Source organism: Hibiscus syriacus, unplaced genomic scaffold, assembly GCF_006381635.1.
Source record: "Hibiscus syriacus cultivar Baekdansim isolate YM2019G1 unplaced genomic scaffold, ASM638163v2 tig00003454_pilon, whole genome shotgun sequence".
NCBI classification, from domain to species: Eukaryota; Viridiplantae; Streptophyta; class Magnoliopsida; order Malvales; family Malvaceae; genus Hibiscus; species Hibiscus syriacus.
In genome coordinates this window covers 2,943,883-2,960,369 of record NW_024061972.1, presented here as the reverse complement: position 1 = coordinate 2,960,369, position 16,487 = coordinate 2,943,883, and the positions used below count along the sequence as shown (strand labels likewise).

The 16,487-nt window shown below is 30.4% G+C and overlaps 1 protein-coding gene across 1 annotated transcript; it reads left to right on the top strand.

Moving 5' to 3' along the window:
- The first annotated feature begins 1,796 nt into the window (after window positions 1–1,796).
- Window positions 1,797–6,791, top strand: LOC120177792 (probable aldehyde dehydrogenase). The gene is made up of 15 exons (XM_039183808.1): window positions 1,797–2,003; window positions 2,563–2,636; window positions 2,913–3,016; window positions 3,258–3,325; window positions 3,441–3,498; window positions 3,608–3,721; window positions 3,974–4,057; window positions 4,678–4,782; window positions 4,875–4,988; window positions 5,087–5,218; window positions 5,309–5,398; window positions 5,629–5,718; window positions 5,880–6,089; window positions 6,175–6,285; window positions 6,391–6,791. Exons 1-15 carry the CDS (start codon window positions 1,912–1,914, stop codon window positions 6,607–6,609), a joined length of 1,665 nt encoding a protein of 554 aa, XP_039039739.1. The 5' UTR covers window positions 1,797–1,911; the 3' UTR covers window positions 6,610–6,791.
- Window positions 6,792–16,487: the final 9,696 nt, after the last annotated feature.

Below are 16,487 nucleotides of genomic sequence, written 5' to 3'. Positions count from 1 at the left end.
AATTTCAAAGCATATGTTATTTTGTTTTGAAAAAACATATTTTAGTGTTATTCTAACATAGGCGCATATTAGAAATAAAATTCCTAAAAATTCTTTCAATACTTGTTCGATACTAAATATATTTAATAACATTAATACTCATCACAACACTTTCAAATACAACTTCAATCCTCCTAATTTTCATATCAACCAATAGCTCACATACTCATTTCAAACTCCACAATCTAACCATTAGAATGAATTCTTTTAGAATTCATCCCAATATTTTCAGTTTATTCAAAATGGTCTTTTTCTATTTATCTTCAAATTCAAGCATCCAATAATATAATCAAGCATTCTAATATTTAATTCAAGCATAGCATTTCAACTTTTGAACATTTTCTATTTCAATCCCATAATTTACATCATTTACGATTTAGCCCCTATAATAGTACAAACTTCCAAATGCGTCCAATCAACATTCTAAACAAGTAGGACCATTCACACATCATTTTTAGCCTTATGGAAAATTTTCCATATTTTCCCCATATTTTTTCTTCATGGTCCTCCACTTGGTCTCAATGCACACACACCTAGGCCTCACATGAGCTTAGGAGAAATTCACTTATGTCATGGTAGCATTCACTTATGTCATGGTAGCTCTATATGCTAGTTTAGGGTAGGGATAATAGAATAAATAAATTATACAATTTTAAAAATTAAATAAATATTTTTAAAAATATTTTTATTATATTATAAATATACTTTTTAGAGTTATTTAATATAAATTTTATAAAAATATATAAATAATTATCTATTTATTTTTTATTTTTCAAAGAAAGTTAAAAGTTAGTATTTAATATAACTAATTATTTCATTATTTAATATAATAATGATATAAATAGGTATTAAATTCAATATAATAAAAAAGATTCACATCATAGTTGAGTGGTTAAACTTTTGATCATTAATATAGTGTCTAAAATTCAAATCTTACAATCATCAGAAAATGTTTATTTTCTAACCGTTATGCAAGTTAAATACAAATTATGACGAAATTAACTCAAATGAGCAGCTTAGCTATACGATTAAAAGCCTTACATTTCATTCAACAGACTCGAGTTCAATTCATGTTGGCAGCAACTGAGGAAGAAAAGAAAAATGTGATGTGAAAATTGAAAATAATAATAAATAATTGACATGTATTATCATATCATGTTAAGATTTTAACTATATAAATTAAATTAAAATTTAATTAAACATTATGTATGATTTTAAAAAATAAAATTCAAATATTAAAAAATAAAAGTGATAATTTAAATATTAAAAATATAATTTATTATTTTAATATTTATTTAATAAGAGTAATTTTAATTAATGATGTATTTTAATGTATCACTTTAATAATATGTTTTGATATACAATTTTATCTGTCAATTTTCGTCAATTTTCTTGTTATAAAAGGATAACTCCTTGAAAACTTGGAACAAAATCCGATGCACGTCATAAAGTTTTTTGTCCTAAGTGATAATTTACTGCACGTGTCACTAATTCATGGGTTACATACAGTCATGCTTACGTGTCCTTTATCCTCCGCTTTTACTTTTTGTTTCTTTCCAAAGTCCAATTGAACACTACCAAGATCGGAAAACTATAGGATTACGTTAACTTGGTTAATTCGGATTCGTCCAGATGGACTCTAAAATGCCCAACACCTGCATTGATGTTGATGAAGGTGCGTACCGTGGGATCATATTTCCACAAGACAATATAATCCTTTAAAGATTTGATTATGCGAAGTGAAAAATTGTGTTAAAATGCACATATCTTAGGCAGTGAAAAGCTAAAACCTAGCAAAAGCGAGCACTTTCTTCTTCACTGTTATTTTCCCCTTCTCTTTCTAATTCTGTACGCTTTTTATCCTCCTTCACAATGCATAGAATCGTGTTGCAAAGGGAAATCAGAAGCAGAGCTTCCCACGCGGCTCTTTCTTGGTTCAATTCTTCCAATCTTTATAGGTATGCCAAACTTGTTGATCACATGCTCAGGGATTTAATTTGCGGTCTCAGTTTTGGTTGCGTTGTGTTGCGTTTATGCAATTGCGGACATAACAGTGCTATTGCGGCGACTACAGATATTGTCAGATGCATATGCTGCTATTTGTTCTTTTTTAATCGGTGGTTTCGATAGTAGATGTTGGGCGAATCTGGGTTTTGTTTTTTTATATTTATAGAATTATTTGCAGGGAACTAAATTTTGTGAAAAATAGAGTTCATTCATTTTATTTTATTAGTAACATACAATAAAAGATCATCTTTTCCTTATAAAGCTTAAAACATATCTAGGTATATTTTATGTACTTAACTGGATTGAAATTTGATGATTTTACATAATTTTATGGAATGTGTTATTTGGTTCTTTTTGCTGGTCTCTGATAGAGCATAAAGTTTGGAAACTTTGGATTGCTAGATTTGGTGTTTATTTGCTTGAAAAATCACTACTTATGTGTAGTTTGTTTTATTTCCAAAAACTTCATCTGGATTTCTTTTTAATAATTCACAATTTCTGTTATGCTAGGTCTGTTCATTCATTACCTTTTGCGACTGTTGAAGTTGAAGGGATATCGGGTTCTCAACCTGCCGAAGTACAAAACTTGGGTAGGTGGCCAGTATTTTATTTTCATAAAAAAAAACCTTCAAACATAAGCTGTGCGGTGCTTGTTAGAGAAATTATTTTGTTGTGGGGTAGGGGGTGATTGGGAGAAGGTTTAGCCTGTTCTTTTCTTTTGTCTCGCTATTTGCTTCAAAGCTATGTTGGATTCATTCCCCTTATGGATTGTGTGCGAAAAGGATAGAAGTTGGATGATAGAACTGTTCTTTAATGAAGTCCAGAGATAAGCAACTTCTTCTAATTTGGAATGCTTATGTTTTTAGTGCAAGGTAAATGGAAAGGATCTGCAGCTTGGAACACTCTTGTGGATCCTTTGAATGGAGAGCCATTCATTAAAGTTGCAGAAATAGATGAAAGTGGAGTTCAGGTTTGTCCATTGGATGTAATGTGTTAGATACTTGTATTGCTTCGTTTCAGTAGAATCTATGGTGCTTAACTTTTGATTGTCTAAGCAAAACCCGGGCATGTCCTGGTCCTCATGGTCTTATTACTTCAAAGAGTGCTTTTCATTGGGCCTCGCCTCTTCTCGCTATCAGTTGTTTGCAAATGCAGTTTTTTTCATGCTTTTGAATGTATGAAGTAAGCATTCTCTAATGGATTTAATGCAGCCATTTATAGAGAGCTTGTCCAGGTGTCCAAAACATGGTTTACACAATCCCTTTAAATCACCTGAGAGGTAGCTATTTACTTATCCTTCTATTTAATCCTGATACTTGGGTCATATGTGCTATTCCCCCCCCTCCCAATTTCTAGTCGAAGAAATAATCCTTCTAGTATTTTTTTTCCTACAGATATGTCTTATATGGAGACATATCTGCTAAGGCAGCACACATGCTTTCCTTGCCAAAGGTAATGTTCTTTAAGGAAATCTATTTAGTCATTCAGGTGGGCAATGTAGTATCTTGATGTTATTTGGTATCAAATTCATTATTTTTCCCCCAATTTTTATGATTTTCAGGTGTCCGATTTCTTCACTAGGTTAATACAAAGAGTCTCTCCTAAAAGCTATCAACAGGCCTTTGGTGAAGTTCATGTCACACAGAAGTTCCTTGAAAACTTCTCTGGTGATCAGGTATATAATGAATGCATTACTTTAGCTTTCCTAATTGCACCGGGCGAGTCATCTATGGAAGGTGATCATGACAGATTCAAATATAGTTCTGCATTTCTTCATATAGGTTCCTTCTTGAATATATAGTTTCTTCAATGAAAATGATACAGATATCAAGATTTCAAATATACCCGAAGCCCATAACTATTATAAAAATTTATGACATTCAGTTATGATCTTTAACCTATTTCTTCTATTCTTCCTTTATGGTAGGTTTGTTTCCTAGCAAGGTCTTTTGCAGTACCCGGAAATCATATTGGACAGCAAAGCCATGGGTACCGTTGGCCTTATGGTCCGGTAAGGCATACACTTCACTCATGGTTGATTCTGATCATTAGAAAAGCATCTTTCACGCCTTACTGTTCAAAAGCAATTTGTAAGATTGATGCAATTGACTTATTCTGAAATAAGAAAAATTAATAAGTTCAGAAACTAAAAAGAATGCTTCCTCCAAGTACTTATAAAATGATTAAAAGAGGAAATGAAAAATGTATAATAGAATGCTTCCTACTCTGTTAAGTTTATATAGTTAGACTATCAATGGTATCAACTATATCGATGTGCTTTAGAGCTCTCCATATCTTTGTATTCTAGGAGTTTGTGAGATGAAAGCTTTATGAAAGAATTTTTGTAACTTGTATAATAAGAATAAATTTACTCTTCCTGTAACGGCATAATGATCGGGTAGCATGATTTGTATTTTATTTTAACTAAACATTAGCATAAGTCTCTCACTTCAGTAGTTTGATAATAGTGGAGTTAATTTGTTTCATATAACTTCTGCAAAGAATTGGATGGTATTCTGATGTGATTTTGTCACTTATTGTTGTCGAGGCGTGATTTATTCCGTTATCTGTATTTGAAATTTGCTGTCATATAATTCTCTCTGTAGACCTCTCCCTGACATTTAAATACAGGTCGCTATTATTACGCCCTTCAATTTCCCACTTGAGATTCCTGTACTTCAACTTATGGGAGCACTCTATATGGGCAATAAACCCGTTCTTAAAGTTGATAGCAAGGTCGACCACTCGAAGATCAGTTTCATTTTTGTTAATCGGTTTAATTGGTACTTTCATGGTTACAAGTAATAGTTTGAAATCTCTTTCTGCAGGTAAGCATCGTAATGGAGCAAATGATGCGCTTGCTTCATCATTGTGGGTTACCACCAGAAGACGTGGACTTCATAAATTCTGATGGGAAGACCATGAACAAACTGCTGATGGAGGTCAGTTAACCAAGTGTGTTCTCTCTGTAGAGAAATTTGATGAGAAGTTTTTCTTTTATTTGTGTCTCTGTATAGTTTATGGAGTTTCCTTTAAGCAGGCAAATCCACGAATGACCCTCTTTACTGGAAGTTCAAGAGTAGCAGAGAAATTAGCCGTTGACCTGAAGGGTCGCGTGAAACTGGAAGATGCAGGATTTGATTGGAAAGTTCTTGGTCCTGATGTTGAAGAGGTTCCTTATGAAACGAATTCGAAACTGTGTTCAATATTCTTTTTCGAAGTCTAGACCAGTATTGGACTTATTTTTATTTTCTAATCGCAGGTCGATTATGTTGCTTGGGTATGCGACCAGGATGCATATGCATGCAGTGGTCAGAAATGCTCAGCACAATCAATATTATTCATGCACGAGGTTAGCAACTTCTATTTGGTGTATTTGCATTAATTTAGCCCATTATCATCTATGTTACTTTGATTTGAATGTGTTGGATATCCGTATGCACGTCCAAATGTGTCGGACATTGTCCTAGACTAGGAAAATATATGATATAGAGAAAGACGATAGCTCTTCATTCTTATTTGTAGCACAGAATGTTCTTTGCTTTCTAACTTTTTAAGTTGTGTATATATATATATATTCAGAATTGGTCTACGGGTTCACTCATTTCGAAAATAAAAGGTCTTGCCGAGAGAAGGAAGCTAGAAGATTTAACCGTTGGCCCTGTCCTTACTGTAAGTATGCTTCATATACTATATTTATTTTCTTATCATCAGTAGGAAGAACTTCAGAATAGTATTTAACATCAAATCAAATATTATTTGCCAAAAGCTGTTGAAAATCTAGAAATCGGATTATAGTTTTGATAAAAATATATTGTAATATACCGTTGCAGGTTACAACTGAAGCGATGTTGGAGCACAAGAAGAAATTACTTCAAATTCCAGGCTCTAAGTTACTTTTTGGAGGTGAACCCTTGGAAAATCATTCAATTCCAACCATTTATGGTGCTATGAAGCCGACTGCAGTATACGTTCCTCTTGAAGAAATTTTAAAACCAGCTAATTACGAGCTCGTAACCAAAGAAATCTTCGGCCCGTTTCAGGTATAACCGTTTAAGGTATATTCGAAGGGTGAAATATTTTGTAAACAAGGAAGTTCAAAACATTGATTACTATTTTTTCTTGTAGATTATAACCGAGTATAAGAAGGATCAATTAGCAATGGTGCTGGATGCTTTGGAACGAATGCATGCACATCTAACAGCTGCAGTTGTCTCGAATGATCACATTTTCTTGCAGGTAGGACTTAAAACTTTTTAGGAAATTTCGAAGTCTAGCACTTGGACTCGAATGAACCTTTATCTATTTGGCACATTGTAATTTTCATCGAATGTAAATCGACAGGATGTCATCGGGAAAACAGTGAATGGGACGACTTATGCTGGATTGAGAGCACGGACTACTGGAGCTCCACAAAACCACTGGTTCGGACCCGCCGGAGATCCTAGAGGAGCCGGAATCGGGACACCAGAAGCTATAAAGCTTGTTTGGTCATGTCACAGGGAAATCATATATGATTTGGGTCCCGTGCCAAGGGGATGGGAAATTCCACCCTCAACTTGAGAAGAGGGAATTCAAAAGCAACATTTAGGGGGTTTCATCTATGCTTTTTTGCCAGTTCCATTGCAGTTTTAGGAATAATATGAGAGAAATTTTGGTCTTTCTCTAGTATAATGTAGTCTCTTAGTTTTAGGATGTGTTACACGGGGATGATACTTGCGTACCCGTAGTTGGATGTGTCGGACACCAGTATTTAATTAGATAAAATGTTTGAGCTTTTAAGCTTATATGCTCAGTTGATCTCTATGGATTTGAATTAGTATGAGATGATTATAAAATAGTATGTATTTATAATATTTCCTAACCGCTAGTATTACACATTCTACATACATATTTATTCGAATTTAAGATCTCAAGGAAAAACAACTCTTATTAGCCATTTAGACCGCTTGATAAGTTATTGTATAAATTAAAACTACAATGTAGAGCAAGGATTTGCATATTTGAATTGGAAGCTCTCTTTAATTGAATCTCTTGTTCCAATTGAATGATGATATAATTAGATATAATTAGTAAAGTTGAACCATCTATACAAATTATTTTGGACTTGGATGCGAAGTCTTGATAAAAGTTTAGTGAGTGAATGGTGAAACTTACTATTCGTTTGCTTTACACCATATAAAATTGCTAGAAAACAAGAGTATGATTCAAGTGTATTGTTTTCTGTATGTAATAATTTACTACATTCAATTTTCAACTCTTTCGTTAGACAATAAATAAATTTGATTCATAACAGTTCGTTTATAGATGTACCTCAGCTTTCATTTTCCTTTCAAATATTAAATATTAATTATAATTTTTTTTAAATGTGTTCGGAAAGAATCCATTAAACAGTCTCAGTGATAAATGAGAAAGTAATTCTTTCCAGAGATTCTGAGCTCGAGCAGTTATGTCTGCAAGATTTATGAACATTATCAACAAATTAATCTAAACAGATACTATATTTTGATCGCCCCAAATCTCAACTCCACCTTACGTTTATCGTTTTCTTTATCGAAATCGTTTCTTGGGAGGTTTTAGTTGCTAATTTCAAATTTTCGAATTTCGCTAAGTTCATTGATGGCATGTTGAGTTCAGTGTAATAATTTTATTATTACAGACGATTTATTAAATCATAAAAATATCACTTAATTTATTAATTTTATTCGATAGAATTGGTCATTACAAAAAACAAATTATACTCTTATAATGGATTATTTCTCCTCTCTCATATCAGCGGGCATTTTCTAAAACAAAATCAAAAGTTTTAAATAGAAAATAGTAATAATGAATCTAAGGAGTAGTTCTGATGACAAAAAGCATCGTATATTTTTTTAGGTGATCTGAATTTGATTAGTATCGTTTGTAAATTCAATAAATTATGTCAATTTTATGTATGTTAAAAATATAATAGATATTATTATGAGAAAAAAAATGCAATAATATATTATAAAAGAAACAACAATACCACCAACAAGGTTGATTTAAGTGGTAAGCAGTTTGATATAAACTTAAGCAATGTCTTGAATTCGAGTCCTTGTGTATGCAGAAAATATAACACTCATTTCCCGTGTACGTCCCCGTACACGAGTCACAGATGCCACATGACTTTTAAAACATTTTCGTACTTGAAAACCAATAAAATTTTTCTTCTTTAAATAAACAATTTAATAATATAGTTTATAAAACGTTCTTCAACTAATAATATATAAAATAACGTTTAAAAATCCATCAAACAGTAGTTTATGTCAAACGTAATATAATACTACAACCAAATACCAAGTATCTTATCAGAGCATCACAATATATCTAAGTATATGCCAACTAGTAATATCAAAATAAACATCTAGAGATGTCATACTGTTACTGATGAGGCAATCCTTGACAGATGATATCAGCTGCACTCCTTACTCCGATTATATTCAATTACTTACGCGTAAAACCATCACACGCTAAGTATTCACTTATTGAGGCATAATAATATAAATGAGGCATAACCAAAACATAAGTATGTCATAAAAGATCAAAATACGAATTTAATCGTATAAATATAATAATACATAAAACTGTCTTGGTAAACCAAGTTTCTTTCAAATAACTTGCTAAACAATATTTAGTATGCCCATCATAATTATCAATCAGCATTTTCCAGAATATCCAGTTATTGTCCAATGCATGCCAAATGAGAATGCAAGGTACATAAGTTGCACATAAGTGCTAAACGAAAGCATATGTTATGTAGTGACAACAACACTATACTTATATAACGAAATGGTAATCCACAAACTCATTATGAATACCATGGATGCACACATAGTGCCTAAAGCACACATAGTGCCTAAAGCACACAAAGTACTGATACAAAAATGCAACATATGCATTAAACAAAATTGATTGATAACCATCATACACAGTATGTTGAAATGCACCTACGACTCTCAATGCACATACAATATGTCTTTAAATCAAATTCGTAGATTAAAAATTTATTCTGAAATATCGATAGCTGTTATAATAATATAAAAGTTCATACATCTATTTTAGGGCAGTTTATACCCTAAAATTATTTGTAAAATCATTCTCATAAACTTTATAGAAATACTTCAAAATACGATAAAACATGCTTTTATAAAAACATTCGAGGTTGACTCATCACAAGTCGTCCTCATATCATATAAGTACATAATAAATGCACTCACCTGGTATGCCTCAATATTATGCCTTACTATCGAAATCCAATTATTCTTGAACTTTTTCCTTGCCTTTCGCTTTGCTCGTATCACGAGTTCGATCACGATCTACACAAGCATCCATACAAAGTATATGCAATTATAAAATACAATGTTAGTATCCTTACTAACATTTTTTTCAAAATAATAATGCTAAAAAATACTATTATTTTCGAATTCTTTTAAAATTCATCTTAACTTTTCCTTTTCATTCATAATGGGCCCTTGTCATAAACTCTTCAATTCAAGCCCAAATAAGGCCAATAAATTTCCAGTATTAAATTTCCAGCTCAATACCTCAACAATGTCATAATTACCACTTAAGCCACTAACTTTCTCCGTATTCACCAATTTGTACTTAAACTTTACCAACTTCTAAAATGGCTTAATTTCACGTTCTAAATTCAATTTCAGCCCTCAAACATCAATTTCCAGCAATGCACATCAATTATTGAGTAATTACACATTCATCCCATATTTTTTCAAAATTACCGAATAGGTCCCTCAAGTTTTGAAAATTAAAAAATGACCCAAAAATTTTTGTAAGTCTTGTAGAACCTTCCAAATATCATTTCTATGGGAATTTTCCATAATTTTTACCAACCTATTTCTTCATGACCGAATGCTTTAGGGGTATATTTCTCATGATTTTCACTTGATTCAAGTATGAAACCAACCTCTATTCAACTTTTCAAGACCTCTAAAATCAAGCCCATAACTCAATTTCATCAAAATACATATTTCCCCTAAAACTAGGGTTTGGCCGAATTCAACATAGACTTATATAGCCATGTACAAGAGATTTTAATCAACAATCATGATTGTATATGATTCTGCAACCTCAAAATTCTTCATCAATTTCATAAACCCTAATGTGAACACAAACCCTAGAATTTGAGATCTTTCAACACAAACCAAATTAGCAAGCAATAATGATACCGAATGATAGCGTCTTTTTGAATAAAATAATTTTCTATTTCACAGCATGATCCAAAATCCAAAGGAAATTGCTCAAAAATTGAAAAGAAATTTTTTCTTACCTTAGGTCACGGAGAGCTGGAAAATGGCCCAAGTTTCATGAAATTTTCATGTAATTTCATGTTAATTTAACATTTATTTAAACTTAAATGAATAAAATATTCATTTAATAAAAATTGCCATGAAACTTGATAATTACCATCCAACCAAGCCACATCAACCTTATCATCTTTCAAAAGTCAAAGATAAACAAATTATTTTACCCTTTCCAATTTTACCAAGCAACTTTACAAAAATTGCAATCTTGCGACTTTGATCCAACGATCCATATTAAACATAGAAATAAACCTTCAAATCCAACAATCCATATTATTTTTCATCATTTTAACATGTGGAAATAATATTTTTAAGCTTAATTTATCATCCTTCAATTTCTCCCGAAATTTCTATTCGATCCGATTTACCGATTTCTTATCGGACTTTTACCATTTCTAGTTTTCAACATAAATTTCGGATCAAGAATCTAATTTCAATAAAACCCCCTCTCAAGAGTAAACTATCCATTTATGGAATAAAAATTATTTTTGGTAAAATTACCACTTAGGTATAAACTTTCCCAATTTTATATATTGTCCATTAAACTTTCAAAACTTACATTTTGATCACTAACTAAAATTTGGGGTATTACAGAAAATCTTCGTTGGGAGATTCACCCACCAAAATTAGGTAAATCTTGAGGGAAAAAACATTACCATCTACTAAAAGCATAGATGGAAAACAATAAATAAAAGAATTAAAATACAGTTGAAATTAAAAGACAAAAATTTGAACAAGAGAATATCTATTTACTAAAAAAATATATGAGATAACATAAGGGATAAGCCAAAACAATGTTGATTTTTTATTGAGGAAGTTTTAAAATATTCTTTATAAATCTATGGCGATGAGACGACTTCGAAAATTTTAATTAAAGAATAAGAAAGAAGAGGTTGAAATCAATAAGTCTAATTTTCTTTTAAAAAAGTAACGAAGATTAGTCACGAACTCACGATGAGCGATGATTGATGTAATGATATATTAATTTTTATCAATATATTATTCATTAAATATAGAATATAATATTATATGTTATGAATATTTATTTATATACATGACTATCTATAAGATAAAGTTTTGATATACTTCATTATTAAGATTTTCATATCCATTAGATTTAGAGTTCTTTATGATATTCACCCCTTATATTTATAAATATGGAGTTTAGTGAAAGCATTATACACAACTTATATTGATATAATAATTTAGTTATCTGTCTTTATTTTTATCTCTCTTCTTCTTGTTGTTTTTCTTATTACTTCGTTCTCTCTTGTTTCACAACACATTATAAGCACGAGTTTACTTGGAGAATTGTTTTATTAAAGATTGAATGTTGTTTGTAATACCCGTTTTGGTCTGGTTAACTTTTTGTAAAGGAACATATTTTTTTTATTAAAGCTAATTTTGAAGCCTAATACACCAATTAACTTCCAACAAATTTTTAGATAGGATCCTGCCATTACCAAGTGTAGATATTCTCTTGAACTAAACCAACTTTCAATTATCTTACTAACGTATTTTCAAACGCCTTAATCGAACATCGAAAATTCAAGATATGCTTATTTTAGCTAAGACAACGCGTTCGAAAAATTCAATACGAGTTCAATACGAGAATTTTAATTTATTACGAATTTTAATTATTTTATTTATTAATTATAACTAAATAAACTTTTGACTTTCTATACTTATTTAGGGTAATTTAGAATCTTATGTATTATGGTAAGATTTATCTTCTTCTAATTTTGTATATAGAATTAATGAAAAAGATGCTAAAGTTCTTTTTAAGGTTTTTTGGAGACCTATAAATACAGTCTTGTTATGCAAAAAAAAAAAAAAAAAGGGGGAGGAAAAAAAGGAGAAAAAGAGAGCCACCCAAAACATTGTAATTCGAAATAGAAACAATAAAAGAGAACTTTTGTTTCAAGGTACTTCTCTTTTTATTTTTCACTTATGTCTTTGTTGTTTTAATCGATTACAACTTTTTTTTATTTAAAAATCTATCGGAAGAGAGAAAATCGAGGAACAAGAAAAATGCTATCAAATTATTATTTTTAAATCTAGCATTCATCGAGGTTTCTCAGTGACAACCGACATTATTTCATTTTATTTTATTTTTATATTTATTTTATTTTTTTCGTTTCGGTAGATTTCAACATTGATTTTTTTTAAAAAAAAACTATATCGGATGAGAGAAAACTAAAGAATAAATACTTTCGATTAGATTTAATAAATTTAGCATTCCTTGAGATTTCTCAATAAAAACTAACGATTTTTATTTTAATTATCATCAATTTTATTCTAATTTTTATATTATATATATTTTTATATTATTAACATTACTTATATTATATTTATATACATATACCCAATGTTTACACATCTAATATCTTTATATATACTTTCATTTATATTTTTTATATCATATCATTATATCATTTATTATTAAGAAATAAGTATATGTTTTTATATTACTATATTTATTATTTATAATATCATATTATATACATATTTTTTATATTTTATTTTTATTTTTCAGTATTTATTTTTATTTATCATCATTTATTATTTTCTTTTTATATTTTTTCACAACTTTACTTTTTATTATTTTCTTTATTTGTTTATTTACTATTTAATTTTATTATTTTGGGTAATTTTGGTATTTATATCTTTTTTTACATTTAATGTTCATATCTTTTATATTTGTAATTTATATTTATGCTTTTAATTATTTGTGTATTCTCTTTATGCCTTTAATTTTGATTCTTTACATTATGATCATAGTTTTTAATTAAATTGATTCTTTCACTTGATCCTTTAAGTTTGTAATTAATATTTCTTGAAGCATGTTATTGATTGCATGACATCTTTATTCAATCAAAAAGCATGATAGCCTCACGTGCAAAACTCGACATTTTCATAATCTGATTAAAAGGTAATATTTAGTTTTTTTAAATTACCGAAAAGGGTTGTCCTAACCTAACTGGTAGTTCGATTATGGTAATTTAAATAAATAAATATCCTCCAATGTAACTAAATAGAATGATAACATACTGAAATCGCTCAGGAATGTAGAAAATGTGATATTCTTATATTTAAATTTAACGATGATAGTTCGTTCGACACTATTTTATGGTCCAGTCTCGATATTTTTAAATATTTGAATATCTTTTTTCTGTCTTAAAGGCTTGATAATTTCTATTATAAAATGTTTTTTTTGTTACAGAGTCTTTATCCGAACAAATACAACATTTTATTGTAAGGAAAAATGTCAAATGTTTCTTATTTCTTTTCGGGAATGAGAAAACCATCACTTTAGTTCATATTAGAGGATATTTCTCTTTGGTTCAAAATACTGAAACATTATCGGTTTACCTTAGAAACCCTAAGTTCCTAAGAAAAAATATTGGTAATTCACTGCTTTGGTTGAACAAGAGAGGTCGTCATCCTACATCATAGTCGGGGGTTAAATCTCTCAAGTCAAATGCAACGATTTGTAAACTTTTCTCTCAAGAACTTTAGTCAGTTAAATAACGTTATATTTATTCAATTAAAAATGGGATCATTAAGTAAATTAAAAATTGAAATCATAAAATTCATTGTAAAGAGAATATTTAACTGACTAGGTATTGATTTCCGAGCTTTGTGGGGTGCTAATATTTTCCCACACGTAATCGACTCCAAAACTCATTTTTTCTAGAAAGTAGACCAAAAGTCGTTTGAATAAATTTTAAATTAATATTTTATTAAAATAACAAATTTTTTTTGGATGATCCAATCACACCCTAAATAAATATTGGTGGTGATTCCCTCGAACCACATTTTTTTCATTTTTTAGAGGAAAAATTATTCGAAATGTTATGATAGCTTGGCGACTATGCTGGGACTTTAAAGAGTCATGTCATTAGTTCATTAATTTTTTTCGTTGTAATAGAAATTATAATTTCAAGTTAATTTAATTCTTGATCCCTTGTTTGTCGGGTACACACCTCATGCCTTCGTGAAATATGTTCTCCGTGTCAGGCATAAGGAGGTGCATCATCTCAAATTGTTATGATAGCTTGGCGATGCCTTCGTGGGAAATATTTCTATGTTAGACCCAACAAGTAATCTTTAGAATACACACATCATGCCTTCATGAAAAATGTTTTCCATGTCAGGCATAAGGATGGGCATTCTCTCAAATTTAAATTGATCTATATGAGCCTATGATGGGTGAGGATCGAGGGTCTAACAAGTCAAGGGAGTACTAACAAGAATAATTTGAGTACCTTTATCCTTAGAGCCCAACCATGCATGTAGTGAACCTTATAAATTCCACCCCGTCTAGAATCATGGTAAAACCCTAGATGATATCCAAATAGGTATATACACGCAAAGGAGAAATCAACTTCAACCTTTACTTATTCACTTTACTTTTACAAGAAAAAAGCATGCGAACTAGAAATCATGTGGCTAGGGATTACTTCTACGAACAAAGCATTGGGATAGAAATTATATGTGGGTAGAATTCATCTCAATCATGGATATATACCATGTTCGGGGTAGGTACTTATAGATTCTAAACTTTGGTTTTTATTGATTATCTTACACATACTAACACTTTTTTTGTTATTTCTCTTTATTTTTGTCTTATTATCTTACATTGCATCATCATAACACAGAGGTGTTGATCCAAAAGCAGGTTGTAAAATTAAAAAGTTTTTATCAATGGACAAGAGGTTTCTCTTAATTTTTCTGTAGGTTTTTTTGCATGAAAAAGTTGTTCTATGACAATCACCTTTTGGGATCAATGCCTCATATTTTTTCATGCATTTTAAATTTTATTTTTCACTTACATTATTAGCTCATTTTAACATTCATTCATTGTTAAAATCAAGACTAACGAATAAAAATACTTTTGTATTAAAGAAAACACTGAAAAAATCACATCCATACAACACTAGAAAAAATACCATGGATGATAAATTCCCTAAGTCTGAGAAAGAATATACAGAAAAGTTTGTAAAATCTCAACAAGATTTGCAAGAGAAAATGTTTAAAGCTCAGAAAGACATGTTCAAGAAGTTTATTGACTTATTGGGAGAAAGAAATGAAGAACATTGAAAAATGGTCTATCATAAGCATACATCACCCTGATTCATACTAAGGTCCATGAGGAACCATCCACTTAAACAAAGAAGTTGCATATTAGTTTTTCTGGCACTGGTGTGAATATGCATGGTGCTATGAGCTCAAACTATGAGGGGCATTAATATGAAAATGTCTCAAATTTTGGTGAAGAAGCTAAGTCTAAGCTATTTGAGGATAAAATGAAACAATTAGAATATTAACTCAAAGCCATTAAATATGAAGAAAATATCTACAGAGTGGACGTTAAAGAGTTAAGCTTGGTCCAAGATATGATCTTACCCCCAAAATTAAAAATTCCATATTTTGAAAATTTTGATAGGAATAGTTATCCTTTGGCACTCATCCATTTCTTTCAAGAAATCTTGGTAGGTTCCATCACCCATTGGTACAATCAATTGAGCAGAGTTCACATCAAATCATTAAATAATTTGACTATGTCTTTCTTGGAACAATATAAACATGTGAAAGATGGTCTAACTGGATCACATTCCAAAGTATGGAAAAGAAGTTAAATAAGGGGTTCAGACAATATGCCTAAAGATGGAAGGACATATCCTTATAGCATATCCTCCCTTGGAGGAAGAAGAAACAAAAATGCTCTTTGTGAACACCTTAAAGCCCCATTTATAAGACATATGATCGAGAATCGTTCTAGGAATTTTGCTGAGATAATCATGTCTGGAGAGATGATAGAGGTGACAATCAAGCATGGTAAAATCAAAGAAAGTGAGTATGCTAGACAATTTGCTACAAAAAAGATGGATGATGAGGTCAACAACGTAAGCACCTACAATTCTGGACAAGGTGCTGCTATCTCCCAACCAAAATCATCAACTTAATCAAACCTATCAAGACAATATTCAAGAGGGCCAAATGAACAAAAAGATAGTTATCAAATTGATTCGTTGCACACACACCTACAAAGAATTGTTTCAACAACTCTATGATAGATATGTTATATTTCTATTT